The following is a 20,178-nucleotide window of genomic DNA, read 5'->3' as shown; positions in this document are numbered from 1 at the left end:
ACAATAAATGACTCTGGTCAAGCAACCAAACTTTTAATTGGAGAAACTGGCTAAAGGAAGAGGTAGTGGGAGTTAAACCACAGGATTAAACCACCAGTGGAAGGGCTATACCTGAGTCCTTAGGGGCACCCTCATCTAGAGGCTGAATGCACAGCCAGACTGAATTTCTGAATCGCTGTTGAGTTTTCAGTAGCTGCTTGACTCTGAGGACACTGAAAAAGTCTGTTCATCTCAGCTTACATCAAATTATGCATGAGCATCAAACATTGCTTCAAACCGTGTAAGGAAGCATGGTCTGCAGATAATACATATGGATAGTTGTCCACATAGTCACGTGTGTGAGGTCTCAGAACCAGGAACCTTTGATGGTGGGCAGACTGGAGAGGCGCTGGACATTATACTGACATGAGGACTTGATATGGCTCACTCATGTATCCTCTACAGTACTTGTGCTCCTAGTGTAATGTCTAAAGGAGAGAGCTGAGTGAATTCTCCCATATGACAGACATGAGTAGGTTTTTTTTGTATGGGAGTATTGTAATTTCTTCCTTCATATATTTTGCCATAAGCAAGACAACAAATACATGAATGTGCACATGCCTGAAAATGAAAGCCAAATATAACTATACTACTTTGAAGTAAGAGCAACTGAAATTCTTTACTATTAGAGAACTGCAGCTTTTTCCATATTTATTTATATATTCATTCATCAACTCAGCTTAAATCCTGCCCTTCCTTGTGGGAGGCCAGCAAACAAGCCGTATAAAAACACAGTTGAAAAAAAAAACAGGTTAAAAGCACTTGAAAGGGCTAAATTTTTACTATCGGGCCCCTGCAATTTCTGTGAGAATTCTCTTGAAGCATTCTATCTATCCCTTGCTGGTCAACTCTTGTTTAAATGTTGATCTGCCAGGCAGAGCAAGATGGTAAATGCACAGTACTTCTTATCCTCAAGATTTGGCAGAATAGCTGGAAGCCAACAGAGAAGGGAGCTTCTGTATTTGATAAATACTGTACAGCCTTTATCAGTGAGCCACTAAGAAAGAAGTAGTCACTTTTCTGTAGTGTCTCTGAAAGTCTTTACAGCATGCTGGAAAAAAGCCAAGCAATGTGTCTCTGTAGCCTTCAGAGTTGCAACCACTGAAAATCTTATATTTGCTTTGAAGATCTTTGTATGGATAAAAGGAATTCACTTTTTGAGGAGCGAAAATATAAACTAATTTACTGAGAGACATGTTTCAACTTGCTGAGTTTTTTTGTTTTGTTTTTTGCCATAGGCCATGAAAGAATTGCCAATAACATATAAAATTAGAAATGGGAAAAATTGGGATTTTAATGCAGACTTTTAAAAAATGATAGTCTTATACATGTACCTGAAGATTGCTGTTTTGGTACTTTTAGCATGCTAACCTGGGCTCATTGTCAGCTGCCTTCCTAACGCCATCCCTGCAATTCTTTACTACTTATCTGTACTTTTCTTTTGTGGCCTGTCCTGCCTTATGCTTCCCGTGTGTGTCCTTTTTTATTTTTTGTACCTCTCTGAGCTTTTGGTGGAGCCAAATTACTCTTTATTTCCTGTCTTGCACCTTTTCTTCTTCTTTTTGTTTGAATTGTTTAAGTTCTGCCTTTTTAAGAAACACTCATCCATTTTGAACTCATTTTCCTGCTAGGATCTCCTGCTATGGAACCTTACCTATCATTGTTCTGAGTTTATTAAAATTGGCTTTCCTAAAGTCCAGCACATATGTGTGGCAACATCCTGCTTTTTTTCATTTGAAAACACAAAGTCAAGTAGAACATGGTCCCTCTCCCCCAGAGCTCCTCTTGCTGCTGCTGCTTCCACCAGTTTTTTTATGAGTTATAATCAAGTCAGGGATAGCTGTTCCTGTAGTATCTTCCTTCACTTTTTGTTGTAGAAAGTTATGAGCAACACAAGCTGGGAATTTACTGGAAGGATCCTATATGACATGCTAAACAAATAATTCATGGTTTTATTGCACCAGTCATGCTAGTGAGAAGCCCCATGCATATGTAAACGGGCTGGAACAGAAGAACATAACATGATACATTAACCTAGATTTTTCTTAAGTTCTGCTTTATCGCTATGTGTGAAGGCAGCCAACATCACACATACATGGCCTTAACAAATCAGCTTGTGGAGAGACAAGCCGGTAGCATATGGGGAGTCCATGTATCTTTAGGCTATTTGTTTGAAAGTACAGTAACTATGTCAATAACCAGGATCCTTATTGTTAAGATTTTCATCAAGATAAGCAGATTTTTCATCTGTGGAGAACTAAGATGTACAGTATGTGTGTTTTTCTAAATACAAAGTATATGATGGGGCTGCAGTCTACAAAGGTTTCTGTTAAATAACATTAGTAGGTCCATGAAATAGCTACAAGATTCAGATTGTGCCGCGGATGTATTATATGGTCCCACTCGCATCCTTCCCCATGTTTAAATGTTTTAACTTTTAAATGTTTCAGCAGCCGAATCCAGTGGAACAGCGCTACATGGAACTCCTGGCGTTGCGAGATGACTATATGAAGCGACTAGAAGAGCTGCAAATCACAAATAACCCTAAACTTTCCAATTCTTCCTCCTCCTCCTCTTCTTCGCAAATGGTGTCACATTTGCAAACTCACTTTTGAAGGAAGCTAGTTGGATTATTTTCTTGAAACATTACATAACAGGTGGTGCTCATTCTGAAGTACATGGACAAGTGGAAAACACGGATGCCTTATATAGAGCTTCGTCCTAAAATCTTTGTCCGCATAGGAGAGGATTTGAACACAAGTGGGCTTTTAAAATGGATTTATGTGCCTTTCAGAACCATTTGCCTGGGAACATGTTATTCAGCTAGTGGTTACAAGCATTTTAAACATTTTCCCCATTGTACTATTAACTAATGCTTTCAGTCATAACTGCCAACTTTCAGAGAGTAGTATGAATCTGTTTTCATTTACAGACCTTTCCTTGCTCACACTTAAGTTATGTATTTAAGCTCGTTTATTGAGCAAAGTGCCATCCATGCCAGTGAGGACTTTGCTGAATCATATGCATGCCTTTGGAGAAGAGAGAGAGAGAGAGAGAGGTAAAGTTGACAGAAGAGACATGCCGTTGAGGAGCACATACTGTGCAAATTACGATTTATATAGCTTCTTATTGATATAATAAAATTATTGCATTGGTAGCAATAAGCTATCACAACTAAAAGTCTCCAAACTTTTGTGCCTATTCAAAGCAGCAGCCTTATTCCCAAAGTAGATTAATGTTTGATTCTTTAGAGGCAAGGGGTGGGGGAGAGAATGTGTATGTTTGTGTGTGGGGGGGTCCCCTTCATGGATTAAACTCTTAGGAAATATATTAAAACAATTTACAAATAGTATTGCAGAGCTTGGTGAAGTTCATTTATTGGATGGCCCTCCAGATCTCTGAGCCAGGATAGCTAGTGCCTGTTTTTGCTGGGTGATTTGGGAATTGGCAATTAAAAAAAACTTTTCTAAGCTCTCGAGCAATGTATGCACTGAAGAGATTTAAAATTTGCAAATCATTTTATTTGCTATCTTCATGTTAGTCTTCTGTTAAATTTTATAATCTGTTCCTTTCAGGAATCTTTTTTAAAAATTAACGTAATGAGCACTTGTAAAGTCAGCACAGAGCTTGTAACTTGATATTTTAATTCATCTTTTCCTTAAGAGATAATTTTTTAAAACTGGTATTGCGTCAGTTCAGAACAACTTAAAGCATAGGATTTGTGAAGGATGGTTTGTAGCTAACTGACTTATTTTAAAAATATTTCGCTCTTTGGGGGGTGTTATGTTTACCAGTTGTAAATTATTGTATGTGTAAGTTTTGATCTACAAAATGTAAGGCGCAAAGATATTATAGGACAATGTGTAAATTAAGTTTAAATGTATGAAATAGTCTTTTTTGTAAAGTGTAAATATTTGCAGTTCTAAAATTTAAAGTCAAAGTCCATTAAATACTTTAAATTTCTTAGTTGTAGAGTACATTGGAATATTTTAGAAATACTGTAGTATATTTTCATTACAAGGAAAATGGAGCACATTAATACTAAGTAAATAATATACTAAGAAATTTGCACTCCTTCTTCAGGGATAAGGCTGAAGTACTAGTAATAAGTTGAGCTAGCTAAAAGTATGATTTATTTCCACTTGATATCTGTTCTTTAAATTTCACTCTCGATATTCTTTTGTCTTCTGTATCTCATTGCACATATAGATTGCTTTGTTTCCTGCAAGGGAAGCCATTCTGAAAATGAAATGCATAATTTGAATTACATGGAAACTCAAAATTATCCCATCAGTCTTTTCTAAATGGCAAAATATAAAGCTCTGCAACTGAAAAGCTATGCAGATTCTAATATAAATTGCCTTTTGTGTGCTTTCAGTATACTGTTATAAACATCTCATTTTTCATTGCAACCCTAAAATGTTCTGCTGGTTGTATATCTACGATGAGTGTGTTTTTCATTGTGTCTGCTATTAATGAATGAAGAGGTCACTAGTTTTTACTAAGTAATACACTACCTGCTCAACTCTTTTTTTGGGGGGGGGGAGTGGGGAATACTGTAAAACAAATTTAAATACACTTGCCTTCTCATTATTTCCATACCATTGATTTATGTTGTCCCCAGCACTGGTGGCACTCTATCTTGATTTGTGGAGAATATAATGTTGTTCTGGAAAGTGTATCATGGTGAAAGTTCACTTGATTCTTTTTTTAATACCTGCTTAAGTCATACAAAATAAACAGCAAACACTTCTTTATGCTTCTTTTCTGGTAAAATGTACAGCCTGACCCAATTCTCCAGGAACTCTGGCCTTTCAGATTTGTTTTTAGCTTACAAATTCCATGAGCCCTAGCTCATATAGCGAATTGTGAAGAATTATGGGAGGTGTGGTCTGAAAATATCCGAAGGCACACAGTTGCCCACCTGTGCTCCATGTAAGTAGCCAGAAGTACTTCCGTGCCACCGTCAGTGGCATTGCACAGTAGAGGACATCGCCTTCTTAATCAAACAATATTGCAATGACCGAACTCGGCATGACAGCCATTTTGAAGGTCTTGGACTTGTTATGCAGGTTTCACGGCAGCTAGAAACCCCACGGGTGAATTAGTCAGAGTTCTTTGTTTTTTGTCTCCTAACTTTTCTCATGCATGTTATCAGTTATGGCTTACCGTTAGGACAGAATCAGGAGATCTTGTTTATTGTAAAAACGGTTGGTCTTTTTTTGGGGGGGGGAGTATGCATGCTGTTTTTTTCAACCCTTCCTCCAAAGTAGTTATAACCTGTTGTCAGACTGCTTTAGAATTTGATAGATGTTTGTTTAGCTCTTGTTTGTGTGTCCTGCCTGTTCTTTCTCACATTAGCCCTATAAGTCAAGCCAAGAGAAAGTAACTAGCCAAAATCCATGCAGTGAGTTTTCTGGCTCAGAGTTAACCCCGATGTGGACTTTTCAAGACGGAATCCAGTATTATAACCACTGCACCACACTTTTGCTTCTTTTACTCCCCCCCCCCTTTGTTTTTTTTTAAAGTACAATAGCTACCTTCTCAGCCTTACAGATGGAACCATGGACAGTGAAGTGGTACAAGAGAAGGCAGGTGCTTTTCTGTTACACTTCCTAATGATTCTGAGTTTAAATACCATTAGCAGATATAGTGGAGAAGAAAAAGTGCCCTTTTAAAAAATATATTTTATTTTCTTTGTAATCTGCTGTCATGACAATTTTCTTTTTACAAATACCAATATCAAACCTCTTTTTTAAAAAAAGATGTTTATCACATTTTTCCTGTTAAGGTCTTTGAAACAGAATCACACCAAGGTGAGAGCCATTTATAGGAAAGAGGGGTGGGGGACTACATTGGTGAGATTTGGCCATTTGAACCAAATCATTGGGCACTCCAGTCATTAATGATTCCTTTGGTTTGTTTTTGTTGTACATTTTTTCTACAGCTGTAAGCTTTGACCCAGCCCACATCTACCCAGGGTGGCCACTGCTCCATCACCAAAAAAGGAGGACAGAGTGTTCAAAATGACCAGATAGGCGAGGTATAAATTAAATAAATAAATAAATAAATAGGACAAAGGAACACAAGAAGAACATTTTTGCGTTAATTTGCAAATGCTGGCTCAAATGACTACCGTGTTTCTCAGAAAATAAGACAGGGTCTTATATTCATTTTTGCTCCAAAAAAAGCAGTAGGGCTTATTTTCAGGGGATTTTTTTTTTCATGTACAACAATCTACGTTTATTCAGATGCAGTCATGTCATCTTCTGGTTGCTTCACAATGGTGGAAGGTGGCGTTTCACTCAACTATGGCTTATTGTTGGGATAGGGCTTGTATATTATGAGCATCCTGAAAAATCATTCTAGGGCTTATTTTCAGGTTAGGTCTTCTTTTCAGGGAAACTGTATATGCAAACATCACCACACAGACATCATTACGTATTATGATTTAAGTGGAAATAAGCCACTGTTCACTGCATTGCACAAGATTGTTACTGAGTAGCCACCTCGGGACAGGGCATTGTCAAGCCGGATGGGATATCAAATAGGTAAGGCATAATGTGTTGTATCTCTGAAATGCTGCCTGCCTTGTCTTTTCTGAAACTTGAGAGAGAGAAAAAATAGAGGTTGCTAGTTTTACTGACATACCTAGCTAGGCAACAATCGGTTATTTCAGAGGAATGGTCTGAACCTTGCTATCCAGATGTCCACTGCTGGGACTGACCCCACGGCTACTGGAGTACATACAGAATTGATCACCCAGGCCATACATTTCCTGCCATTTGTCAGTCGTTAGACCAGCTAAGGAGGAGGTGGGAGGCAGTTCAAAGCTTTCCTAAGTTGTTTGCAGAGCTAATTAAGTGTTCAGGGTTTAATACTGTCTTATTTGTATGTGCCATCTGCCCATCGATCGATCAGAACACCCTGGATTTGGGCTATGTGTCTCTAAACCCTTCATCGACTTCTATTCCACTTACTCTTGCGGGGGGGTGGTGGTGAGTTTTAAACACACACATCTGGCAGAGACCAAGAGGCGAAGCAGGGGGACACACCTGAGTTTGCATCTATGTGTATGTGTGTAACAACATGCGTGTGTCACATACACACAGCTATACATAGCCATTCCCCCTTTTTTTACTATCTGGAGTGTTGTGTCCTCCTGGGTGGGTGCGTGTCCCTTATAAAGATCACACCTATACAGGTACAGAGAGAGACGGGTCACCTCTGTGTGTGTCAGTGTGCGTGTTGTGAGAGGGAAGTATTTGTGTCAGGGACACACACACACACACACACACACACACACACACACACACACACACACACACACACACACACACACGAGAGAGGCAGAGTGGCTCTTCTCTGAGGTAAATTCTTCCTCTCAGAACCCGCCCTTTCTCCCCCCCCTCCCTCTGGCCGGCCGCGGAGGCCTCTGGGTAAAGGCGGCCGGGCGCTGCTCCCACCGAGGAGGAGGCCGCCGCCAGGTGACGGGCGCTGCCTGCCTGCCCGCCCGGTCCTCCTCGTCCTCCTCCTCCGAAAGGCCGCCCCGCGGGAAGCCAGGACGGAGCCGAGGAAGCGAGTCTTGCCCGCCCGGCCGCCCGCGCCCCATCTCGACGCCGCCGCCGCCGCCAATATGGACGGCCGGGCAGCGGCGGCGACAGGGAGCGGGACCGGCGCGGCGGAGGGGGGCGTCGGCGGCCTCGGTCCTCTCCGGCGGCCCAGCCGGTTGCCCTCAGGGCCCGGGCCCGGGCCCGGCGGGACGGCGGCCGGAGGAGGAGGAGGAGGAGGAGGGCCGGCGGCAGTTGGTGGGACGTCGTCGTCGAGCGCCGCCGGCTCTCGGCAGTCCAGCGTGGAGGCCCTGGACAGGTCGGTGGAGAGGAGGGGCGGGGTGTGTGTGTGTGTGTGTGTGTGTGTCAGTGTCACACACACACGGTGTGTACCCCGTGAATTGCGTCGTTGGGGGAGGCGCGGGAGAGACACTCCAACCCCCCTCAGGGGTGAGTCCCCCCCTCCCTCCTTGCCAGGGTGCGCTTGGGAGTTGGGCTGCACAGGTTGTGTGTGTGTGTGTGTGTGTGTGTAGTTGCGTGGGTGTTGAGGGGGGAAGGCCACCAAAAGAGCCTTGAAGGCCGCCCCCCCTCCCCTCAGTGGCGGAGTCGGGGCCCCCTCCTGCCCTGCCCTGCCCTGCCCTGTGCGGGAGGGAAGAAGACGAGGGCGCAGGAGGAGGATGATGATGAGGAGGAGGATCTCCAGGTGCAGCTCGTAAACTTGCAGGAGAGCGGCTGGAAGAAGAGGGAGGCCGAAAGTAAGCGCTGTTGCACAGAACTTAACTTTGCTCTTTCTTTCTTTCTCCCCCCCCCCCTTTCCTGGTCCTCTGCATTCCTTGCAATCCGTGCAGGACACTTTCTTGCTGCTGCATTTTATGTTTGGAGGGCCTGTAGTTATAAACTTAAAACTGGGACCTCCCAGATGACATTAGGAGAAGTTATTGGCCCTTGCACGTCATCCATTTCATCAGAATTCATGCCGGAGGACATTGAGGTGTGCTTGTGCCCCACCTTTAATGTCATGTATGCTCTTCCTACAGCAAAACCCTTCCTACAACTTCTTACTAAGTTTCCAGCAGTTGCTAGTCTGCAGGAAAGGGCAGATTACTCATGGAAGCATCTCCCTGAATAAAAGGGAAGGTTGCGAACAATGCCATCACCTTTTATACAAGAAGCTAAGCCAAGTAGTGGTCAGGTGAATGGTTGATTGCAATAATTTAGACAGGTGTTAAAGCATAAGCAATTACGGCAGTATTACTTGTGGCAGACATCTTGGGATTTTACACTGGTGCAATGGAAATGGCCTGCCTTTGGGAGGCAACTTGATTCAAGTTAAGAAAGCACTGTAGGCATTGCCTGTTACATGCTGATTTTCACTGTGGTGATTTCCGAACTTGAGGCAGTTTGCCTCCCAAGGTAAGTAGTACATGGTTTGTGTTACGTTTATGGGCATGTATGTCTCGGAGGATTTTTTTGCTGTGCATTATGTTCAAAGCTGGTGTAACTCCTTATTAAACTCATATTCCTTCTTTCTGTTAAGCCTGGCATTCAAGACAGCTGATATAAGTCAGGATTTTGTTGGTGTTTGTGTAAGGTTTGTGCAGTTTGCCACAGGGGCTTCTTGGCTGCAACAAATCAGGTTTATTATGTGTCATGCAGCTGAGTCAGAACCCAGTACCTTATCAGCTAACTGCAATTAGCCATAGCACATTATGGCTAATTGCAGTTAGTAGGATTCTGGACTAAGGAATCCATTTGTAGAGTCAAAGTCCCAAATTAAAGCATTGCCTCTCCTACAAACACAGTGGATGGCAACACTGCCACCTCTTATGGGGATGTTAACACTGAACATCTCTCTTACATGATGCTTACAGAGATGACTGAGGAAACCTGAAGCATTTTGGTACTACGTTATTCTAGAAATGAAATTCATGTTGGTGCCACTGCAGACAGATAACGTACTTTATAAATACTGAAGCTTCGTGCAAGTAGTCAAAGATAAGTTTAAAGCTGTGTAAGGGTGTCTCATGAACACTGGGAAAGAGAATTACTTAAAATAAAGGAAATCATTAACAACAATTTTAATTTTAAGAAAAACTGGGTGAGTCAACTCAATAATGTCATTTTTCAATCCAGCAGTATGTGTTAGAAAAGAATAACCAAGTCTCTGATATTAACTGTCTCAAATTTGGTTGTACTGTATTTTACTCCATTTACTTTCCACCAGGGTGATAAAAGCAGCACATGGTACTCTTTAAACTGCACAATAATTCTGCAAGAAAAGATGGGTTAAGATTTATGAGTTGTCAGATGCAAAAAGAACAGGGCTTCTGTATTGTAGTTATGCAGAAGAGTGAATCTATAATCGCTGAAATACCCTCTTCTGCAGGCGGCTGAAGATGCAGGAACCCTGTGCTTTTTTATTCTGTCAACCATGCTAAGAGGATGTGACAGATCTAAGGTTATCAGCTACAATGTCTGTGGTTTTTAGATAGACTGTTATTCATTACTGCTTTGACTGGATTGTTAGTACTACTGTACTTGTGTTCTCCATTTCTCAGAGTGACATTTTTATTTTTATTTTTGTATACTTATTGATCTTTGCGTTCATGTTGCCTGTTAATTGATGTAAGATGTCTCCTTACAATAATGTTTAAATATTGTCTTTTAATGATAACCACCATTGTATACTCATCATTTTCATCTTTAAATATTGTCTTTCATTGTTGCAAGCTATCTTGGGTCCTTTTCAAAGAGGGGGGGAAAGTAAATAAATAATAAATAAATAAGGTTATCCAGTGAATTTAATGGCTGACAAGCAGTTTGAACCTGGGTTTTCTCACTTCTGATATCTTTCTCTAATAGCTACATCACACTGGCTGTTGTGTGTATAACATACCTTCTTCCTTGAGCTTTCAGTTGATTAGAGTGGGCTACATTTTAAAAAACACACCACATGTTAAGAACATTTTGTTTGTCCCTTGTTCCATCCTTGTTAGCATTTCTCTTGTTGATGTTGTTTGCAGCATGGCTCAGATTCCAATTTTGCTTTCCAGAATCTGGCACTCTTCTTAGGCTTTAATGCCAGACCCCTCTGGCTGTTTTAGGAAATAGCTTTCATGTTTTTCCTGAGTGCTTAGACATTCCTGAAAAAAAGATCCTCTTGCTAAACCTGAAGAATACTTAATAGATCATCCAGTTTAAGCCCCTGGATTTACTGTTTCCAAAAAGCATCATAGTGTGTAGTCCACCCCACCCCAGTTTTTGGCTGCAAAAAGATGCTTAAATTGCTATACATTTTCTGTTTTCAAGTTAGATTCTTCCCACAGCTTGTATTTCTGTCTTTCCTTTTGTTCAGTGGAATAATGAACCAGTGTTTTGTAGAACTTTTTCAAATACTAATTTAAATATTGCTGGTTCCTTTAAACTTTGCAGAACTGTTTTGTTTGAAAAGGGTTTTTTTATCAAGTGGATTTTATTCCAACTGTTAGATTCTTTGAAATGGTTACCTCTGCATGAAATGAAATTATTTCTCGTTACGCTTAAGCAGCATCCTACAGGAAAATGCTAGAAAGACAGGGAGAATGTTCTTCTTTTCCAATTATGCTTTTGCTCAGAATTGGTACGATTCATTTCCAAATAGGTGAGTTGATCTAAAACAGGGACTGAAATACTTTTGCACATCCCTACTTGTGCAATGGAAATGTCATCAGCAGTGGCAAATTGCCACTGATCAAAGGCCTCCTTTGCTGATTTTAGCAACATTGTGTATGATTCACATGTACCCTTGAAGTCACCAAAGGAAGTCTTTAATCAGCAGAGATTTGCTGCTGCTGTCATTTCTATCGTGCACACGGAGCTGGGCCGCATGATTTCAACCACAGTGAAAAACAGAGATGGACAAACTAAATCTATAGCCAGAATCCTAAAGGTGTTTGTGTAAGATCTACTTCTTGAATGTGTATAATTCTAGTGTGTCCTATTGATACTACTGTTGCATAGCTGCATGTCGCCCCACAACGAGGCGTGTTTATTCAGAACTTTCTCTTTTATCGATAACAGCTGCAGTTGTTCTGTTGAAATTAACATGCTAAACTAAAATCTCTCTCTCTTCCTCCTTAGTTTTATGCTAGTTAAATTATATAACTTCAGTATTCTTTTAGCACCTTCTAATAATATGTGATAGCTCTAGTTTAATGAAGGTTATGTCTCTATGGATTCGCACATTTTTTTTAAAAAAAAATAAAATTTTAATTTAATTTAGAGATAGGGAACTAAAATATTTTTGGGAACCTGCTTCACACAGTGAGCCAGAAATCTATTCTGCTACATAAAGTCATTAAAAGATATAAGTATACATTTGCCACTGCGTGCCAGTAAAGTTTTTCTGTACACCTCAAATAACTTTTAAATTGTGTGTAAATATTTATAAGCATGTTTACGTATTGGTTGCGATCCTGTTGCTTAGCATAGCAAGTTATACTAGAGTAGGCCCACTGAATCCTTGGAGGTTTGGTGATTACTGTAAGTCACAATGCGAGTAGGCCCATTTGAATCAATGGAGTTGACTGATGCCTTGGACCAGCTTTAGTGCTACTTAAGGTTATAAAGCGGCAGGATTTTAGCCATTTGCATTCAGCACTTCTTGCTTACTGGGGCAGAGGAGACCTGCAAGCAGGGAGGGAGGGGCTGAGGCACAGAGCACGTGCAAAGCAAGCCTTTGAGGATTGTCCTGAGTTTGGCAATGTAGGATCTAAACCAATGCCCTGTGCTTATATTTAGGTAAAACAAGAATATTTGACTAAATACTCTGTTTTGTTGTTGTTCTTTCAGCCCCACAGGATCCCATGTTGAATGGTGTAAGCAACTCATAGCTGCTACAATTTCTAGCCAGATTTCAGGTGCTGTGCCCTCAGACAATATATCCAGAGAATACCGGGTAAGTTTGTTAATGTATTCATGCATTTATATAATCAGTGTCATGTAGTTCTTTCTGTAATAATAAGATGTGAAAGGAAGCTGGAAAGTAACAAGGTGATACTGTATTTCACCTTCTTTTTAAAAAAGATTAAAATTGCACCATATAATACTTCATTTTTAAAGCTGAAATGTTGATGCAATTCAGAATCTAAAACTGTTGCTTAGTTTGAGGTTTTTACTGCCAGTCGTAGTGAGAAGGAAACTTGTAGTTCATCTTTCTCTTGTTTCAATTAAAAGCAAAGACAAATCACCATAGCTGAATCAAGAAGTATCTTGTTTCATTTAAAGCAAAATTAAGTAATCTTAGCAGTGTTCTCAAGGTTCAGATGGTGGTAGAAGTAGCACATTCTTTAAATTTCTACGAGCATAGAAAAGAGTCGGCATGTGCTTGGAGATGACTCCATTGAAGCATAGCGGAGGGCCGTCTATTTAAAAATTCCCGTCCTGAGTGTTTTTCTTTACACAGTCAGCATATTGTGCTTGAATACCCTGCAGTGTGCAACAGCGGAATGTAATATTCTCTCTGGATCATCATGGCTGTTGCCTTTGATAAAGCTTTGTGGTAAATTTGGTATTGTTGTGCTTGGTTTTTACAGCATGGTGTTAAATGCAGTAGGCAGTTTTGATACAGTCCTCAGGAGCAGAGCATTTTCATGTTAACATCTGTCTCTCTGCACATCGCACACACAGTTTAAAAGGAATGAATCTTTTAAAGCTAGGATTATTCCGTTGTAATTCTCTGTGTCACTTGAGAGTCAGGTATTTCCCCTCATTGGGTTGAACTGCTGGCAATGTATCCCTCTGGTATAAGGCTAGACATTCGCCCACCCCAACCCCGGTGATCCAGGTACTCAATTTACCAACCCTGGAAGGTTGAGTCTACCTCAAGCTCACTTCCTGAGCCTGGGATTGAACTCAAGTCACAGAGCAGAGCCCTCACTGCGGTACTGCAGTTTAACCACCGCGCCATGAGGCTCTTCTTTAAGTATAATGAAAAGTTCTAAACATTTGTTAGCGGCAGTGAAACAGTGAAGATGGTTTGTGTGGTCTTTGTAAGGCACTGTATGTGTGTGTCTGTGTCGAAACGCACTCCATTGTCCCCTCTCAGTTCAGACTGCCGTTCTGCCTCAGCAGATGTGTGGTTATGGAAGGCCATCAGGTGCCCTGTTTTATAGTTCGTAGTTTTTTATAATATCCATTTCCCTCCATGGTAGGCTTGAATGGATATAGAGAGACTAATCTGGTTCTTTATTAGGAACTGAAAAAGATTTTTTTTTAAATCCAGTACTTGAGTTGTGCCTAATTGAGGTGCAATCCATTGTTAAGTTCAGCTTTCTCAAGTTCCCTTGAAATCAACAGGGCTTAAGTACATGATTACAGGTGATTGTAAGCACAGTTAATCAGGAGCCTGCTGTGTACACACAGTTTTGTAAATCTTCAGTTCGTTATAGGTTAAATCTTACTATTTCAGTTGTGAATACACTCTGAGAACAGTGTTTTGCATAGCAGTGGAAACATTCCTGTGTTCCTGTCAAAACCTGTGTCTCTTCCCCCCCCCCCCCATTGTCACTGTGTTGTTTGTTTTTTAAGAAAGCAATCCTGTTGGGTGCTTAAGCACTATGACAGAATCTGTAGGCAGAGACTATTCTTCCCCTAGGGCTTCTTGATGCAACTTGTTATAGTGCGACATGGCTTGAATCTCTTGATTTCTTTTCTTTACCCTGTCAAGAAAGTAATTGAAGAGATGGGTGGCAAGTTAAAGAGATGTAAGACAAAATCCACCTGGCTGCTTGATGAACTTTTGCTTCTTTTCTGCTTAACATTTACATGCTCCCATAAACAGTAACATGTTCATTAGTCTACTTCTAGGAACATAAGGCTGTAAAAGATGAGATGGTAGGTAGTATTGCCTGAATTTTGGATTTGAATGCAATGCTTGTTGGATAATATCTGTATTTTAACTAACAGGTATACAGGCGGCCTACTCTGAGGGTAAGAATAAATGTGGCTATCAGCAAATCAGCCTCTTACCTGTTTGTGTTTTTTGTGCTGTGTTGAGAACTCAGTGTGCCTTAGTGTTCTTCTTTATTTCATTAATGGTTGTTTTAAACCAGTTGGGCCATCTTGCTATGCAGTGCAACAGCTTGTTTCCCATAGAAATGTTTTATGTACATTACAATGTTTTCCTGAGCAATAAAAGCCAGTGTGTGAGAGCGCAGTATTTTCATGTTATGTTGAAAATGCATGGTACTAGCTTAAATTTTATTACCTTAATTCTGGCAAAATGGATTGTCTCAACTGATGGTGACATGCTTTAGTACATACAGAGTACTGTATTAGCAACCTTAATGTGTTCTGTATGCTAAAGACGTTAGAAGAGGAAGTTTAATAACAAGCCATAAGTCTTAGTTTGCCCTACTTAAATAAGATTGTTTCAATCCATGCTTGCATTTATGCAAACATTGCTGAAATTGCTAGGCTTTTAGTGTAAAACTCCCGAGTCTGTGATCCCAGGGAGATGACCTACATCTTTCTCCCAGAGGGGCTAAAAATTGTCATTCAGTGGTTACACTTTACTTAGAAGCCTTTACAGAGAAGCTTGTGATGTATAAAGATACAAAACTATGCATTGTGTTTGTTTTATTTCAGATTAGCAAAGAAAAGGGAGGGATATTATGTTTCAGGCACTGTTGTCAAGGATGAACCTGTGTTGATATTTTCCGTGCACTCTCATTTCCAAATGGGCAGAGACAGAGCAGAGAACAGGTTGTTCAGCAGCTGCTGGTCTAGTTTTTTTTTTTTTTTGTAGTCGTTAAAATAATGCAATAACAGGCAGGAACAAAGTTGTCCTGTCCTACAACTTTCTGTGCACCAGTAGGGCTGAAAATGGGTATATGTGATTGACTAGGAGAGCGAATAGATTCTCAAACTAGCATCTTTGAAGACAAATTTGGAAGGCTGGCATTCAACTTAGCTCCTGCCAGAACAGTCAGCTTCTCTTGAAACTGCTGTCTCTATTTCTTGCTGGATAAGTTTTTGGAAGTTAGAAATACTTCCAAACTACTATGGAGTAATAAAAGCAAGACACCTCTTGTATAGTTACAACTTTCTTCCAGCCCCTGTGCAAGCCGATTGAAGGAAGGGGAAGGTAAGTTTTCTGACTGATGTTGCTTTCCCAAAAGAGTGTGTGTGAAGTGCTTTACCTCCTTTATGAAGAGACTTTATCTGTAATAATAATTATGTTGCACAGAAACAAAGAGAGAGGGTGAAATTTTACAAATCTTAAAGTTCAGAGCTTCTGGATTGTTTAAGGTTTGCGTTGCTTCAGCATTTCCTTCCTTCCCTGTATATCGGATGGTTCAGAATCCAACCAGATTCTTTCTCAGCAACTTTTTGTGGGACTGCCATAGTTCTCTTGTGGGACTCCACCCTCTTCAGTTCTCTTGTCGATGTAGGGAAGGTTTCTATGAAAGCAATATTGTGCCTGTAATAAAAGTTGGACACCTTAATCATCTGAAAGTATGACCATTGGCTTCTAAAAACTCAGCTGATCTTTACTTTGTGGTATAAGAGGAATTATTGAAAGAAGTCCTGAAGAATGTATCTAGTTGTCTAGTTTCATCCCCAAATTTGGCTCATTAATTTACAAAGCCATTAACCTGGCTTTGCTTAGACAATGTTTGCATATTATGTTTGGCCATAAAGCATAGCAATCTAAAACTCTAGTAGTTGGACTGGTGTGCCTTCGCTGTGGAAGTATAGAGCTTTCCACAGAAGTTCTAAGTTTGAAGTAAAGAATAAAACATGCATGTTTTTCTCTGGATCGGTAATGCCTCGATTGTGTTTTATGGAGAAAAAAATTATAGCTTTTGGCTTCCGAATATTTAGTGTTGTCTGTTGAAATAATAGATCTTCCCTTTCACCAGTTATGATCTAGGGCCAACCTGAGATAAAGAGGCTCTTAACTGTTTGCCTCTTTACAAGTCAATGTGAGAAAAATATCATAAGCTCTGGTGACCTTTTGGTCAACTGTAGAGACTTTAAATGTGTATGTAAACTGGGAAAAAGCAAAGAATAAAACCGTCTGAATGTTTCATTAAATTATTCTACTGACCCAGTTGGCATTTGGAAATATTTTTCAAACAATGACATCTTAAACTGTTTATCAGAAATGGTTACAGTTTGAACCTGAATTGTTTTGCTCTGATAGCAGAATGTTATAGTTCTGCAAATAAGCAGATCTTCAAAGGGCACCCTTAAGGTCTGAGCAGTACTTTAACTTTAATCCACAACAACCACTTTAACTTGAGTTAATATTTTTTGGGTGGATGGAAATTACGTAACAGTTTAATCTTAAAACCAAGAACAAAAACAAAAAAACTGCATGGTTTTTTCTTTTCTGCTGTTATAATGTGCTGTAATGAATTTCTTCTCTTGTTTTAAGCATGTTGACCTGCTCCACATTCTGTCTTTGCTGTTTTAAGGGTTGCTTGTTTTCAGAAAGACAGTACATACTTTGGGTTCTTTGGTATCTGAACTCGCTCTCCAAAGGATAGGAATGTACACATTTCCGTTCACTTGATTAAAAAAAAATTAAAAAGCACTACTGGATTTAATAGAGGCCATAAATATATGTTTGATGTACTTGATCTTTGCAGGAGACCAAAAAAAAAAGCTGATGAAATATGTTGAAGTATCTACTGTCTCTTAAAAAATAAAAATTCTGTCCTTTCACCTATTATGTGCATGTTTTTCCCCCTATTACTTCTGCTTGCCTACTGCTGCACCATGCTATTCAGGAGATACAGGATGGACACAATGGCTATCCTTCTGACGCAGAAGTTGATCAGGTGGCAAGTTTTACTTGTATTTCGTTATCTAACCACATAGTACGTCACTCTTGAGTGGTAGAGATGTAAACATTTTAGTTTTCGTAATCTCCATTCCATGTGTCTGAGAAGTGTTTTACAAAGTTTTATTTTTTACCCAGTGCTTTTTTTTTTAAAAAAAGCACATCATTCTACCATTTGTTCTCTTTCCATTGGATCCAAGGTTTGTGAACTATCATTGTTCCTAGCTATCATTAGAGGGGAAGATTATTTTTATGCTGTTGTATGTTAAAGGTGCACGTCAGGTAATATTTGTAGAGGAGTTCAAAAGCATTGCCAGATTTATTGTTTTTTAGATTCGTTTTATAATACTGAAAGTGACATCCACAATCTTGCCCCGTTCAGAAGCATATGGAGGTTAGCTTGTACAAATATTGCTTATACTCATGGCCGCTCCAGATTCTGATTACAAGCAGCTCTTTTCTCAACTGTTCTAAGCAGCTCATCCTTGAAGGTTATTTGCAGAAGTGCCCAGTGTACTAGGCCTTGGAGTGGTAACTGGGCATCTGTTGACCCAGTTTTTGGGTCCCACTGTATGCCGCTCACTCCTGGATGCATCGTACAGAATCCTACCCAGGGCAGAGTATAGGACTTTGAATATTACAATCCATGCAGAGTTTGTGTGTGTGTGTGTTTATGGACAGCAGCACTAGGTCATTGTCCCTGAATGCAAGAGGGAGATGATGTGTAGCTGTGCAGTATCTCCAAGCAACCAGCACAGTCCACTGGTGGCATCTCATTAAGACTGTTCTAGCTGTACAACCTCTTGCATTGTGAAGGGCATGATTCCCACCTCCTTATCCTCCCCTTTGTCACTCAGTCATAGCAACTTAATAGCGTGAGTTATGGACTTCGCATTCCTCGGCCTTTTGACTCCCACAGAAGCAATGAGGGTAGACATCCACTGTGTCTGTGTCCTCTTGAATAATCTACTTAGGAAATGGGGCTTCAGAGTAAAACAAGAACTTGATGTTTATACAGTAATTGGCCATGAACCCAAAGGCCGCTCTCGATTCCCACAAGAGATGCCTATCAGGATTTTTTAAAATCTTTTGCTTTGGTAGTTTGGACCTTTGGCATTCTGATGGTGGGGCTACTGTTGAAGAAAACCCAAGATCAGAATTGCCTTGGACACAGAGAGCTGCTTGTGCAGTTTTTTGGATCCTGGCGATGAAGTCTAAATAATGCAGGAGGGTCGCATGAAACAATACAGAACCATTGTTCACCGGGGGGGTTGGTTGTCAATAAAAATACTAATGGGATTAACTTCATTAGCTGCCATTTAATCAGTTAATGGGCTGCTTAAACATTTTCAGTATTACAAGACCCGTACAGGTGGTATTTGGCTATACACAGCATAGATGACTGAACCTCAAATCTAGAAAAATGCCTATAGTTTTTCTGCATATAATTTTCACTTATATGAAGTAGTGTATATAAATTTGCAGGAAGGCCAGCTGAACTGAATAGTACATAGTAAAGAGTGTAATTAAGAGCCCATTAAAGTCTACATTTAAATGTAGTTTATGAATGAGTTAATTGCACCAGTTAGTATACCATATAGCAGAGAATGACACAAACAGGGTTTTACTTTTTAATTGGTTAAAATCATGTGATAAATTGGCTGGTTTCTTCACAAGGATCCAGCAGGCTCTGACTGAGCCAACACACCTGCAACATCATCAGTTGGCCATATAGGAAGGCATCTGTGAGAAGGTCTGCAGTATTAATCCTAACTCGCAAATAAAAAATGCTGCAGAAGTTGTGGTGAACATATGTGGGGATTCCTTGTAAAATTAGCCAGATGTTTGTTCATGCCAGATCTTAATTGCAAATTTTACTCTGGAACTTTATGTAGAAATCTTGTATGTTCTCAAGAAAGGCCAGAACAATATTTTCCTGAAAACAATTTACCAGTCTTTATATATTGTCCATCTTCCCTGTGTTTTTGAACCAAATATAAGCCAGGAATGTAAAGTAACAGTTTGCACTTCCTGTTATTAGAATATTTGTAGCGCCATTCAAAAGCATGATCTACCTATTTATTTGATCTATTTATTGTGGAAGAATGGTGTAGACGTGGTTATAATCTGAAGATAAGCAGATTTCTAAATCTTCTTTCTTGTAAGTGCCACAGTCAGATCAACAGGTGCACAACCGGTGTTTGATCAAGCTTCCAATTGGATTTTCAGTGGGGAGCGTCTGGAGTTTAATCGGGGATCTGGCCTCCTGCTCTTAGTGCTCTCAAGAAGGAAAATCTGCTGTTTTGCAGCAGAAAGCTTCCATTGGGATAGGAAGGCTAGCAAGCAACAGGAAAAAAAGCTAAATTAAAACAGGAGAACAGAAGGTTGGGCAGCTTGTTCCAGAACTGACTGGCTTTGTCCTGCAAAAACTGTCGCAGGAATAGCATGCAGGCTTATTAAGAGAGGAAGAGGGGGAGTGGAGAGAATCAAGCCCTACTATCAAAATGCAGGAAACAAAACGGAATAACTCTGTCCTGGAAATAACCTCTCCATTTGTAGTCTTCACTTGATGCCACTGTAATAATATTGTAATATATGTACAGTATATAACAATGTAGAACAGGATTTCCAGTATAAGCCTTATAATCTAATAGTGTTACAGAAGAAATTAATAGTACACATTTTTAAAAACATTCATTTAAAATATATATAATATATACATTTTGAAAAAACTGTGCTTCAGACAGCAAGCAGTTAAGA

At 40.0% G+C, this 20,178-nt stretch overlaps 2 protein-coding genes across 20 annotated transcripts in view; both read left to right on the top strand.

Moving 5' to 3' along the window:
- The window catches only part of MTM1 (myotubularin 1), a 49,357-nt gene extending 44,566 nt beyond the window's left edge, over positions 1-4,791 (top strand). For 4 of the 5 annotated variants that reach the window (XM_072981496.2, XM_072981495.2, XM_020801009.3 and 1 more), the window contains one exon: positions 2,490-4,791. In XM_072981496.2, coding sequence (XP_072837597.2) covers positions 2,490-2,654 — 165 coding nt within the window. In that variant the 3' untranslated portion in view covers positions 2,655-4,791. The remainder of the gene's footprint in view (positions 1-2,489) is intronic. The other variant, XM_020801010.3, reaches the window with a different exon arrangement.
- A 2,952-nt stretch (positions 4,792-7,743) lies between these two features.
- MTMR1 (myotubularin related protein 1) overlaps positions 7,744-20,178 on the top strand; it is a 51,461-nt gene continuing 39,026 nt past the window's right edge. The window contains exons 1-4 of one of the 15 annotated variants that reach the window (XM_078380601.1): positions 7,744-7,908; positions 12,420-12,525; positions 14,535-14,558; positions 17,366-17,419. Coding sequence is in view for 3 of the 15 variants with exons in the window: in XM_078380598.1 (XP_078236724.1) it covers positions 8,950-9,002; positions 12,420-12,525; positions 14,535-14,558; positions 17,366-17,419 (237 nt within the window). In the remaining 12 variants the exon portion in view is untranslated. Of the gene's footprint in view, positions 7,909-8,279; positions 9,003-12,419; positions 12,526-14,534; positions 14,559-14,945; positions 15,715-17,365; positions 17,420-20,178 lie in introns of those variants that run through there. The other 14 variants (XM_072981068.2, XM_078380596.1, XM_078380599.1 and 11 more) reach the window with 14 other exon arrangements.

The sequence above is a fragment of the Pogona vitticeps genome, chromosome 11 (assembly GCF_051106095.1).
Source record: "Pogona vitticeps strain Pit_001003342236 chromosome 11, PviZW2.1, whole genome shotgun sequence".
NCBI classification, from domain to species: domain Eukaryota; kingdom Metazoa; phylum Chordata; class Lepidosauria; order Squamata; family Agamidae; genus Pogona; species Pogona vitticeps.
This window is presented reverse-complemented; position numbering and strand designations above follow the sequence as displayed.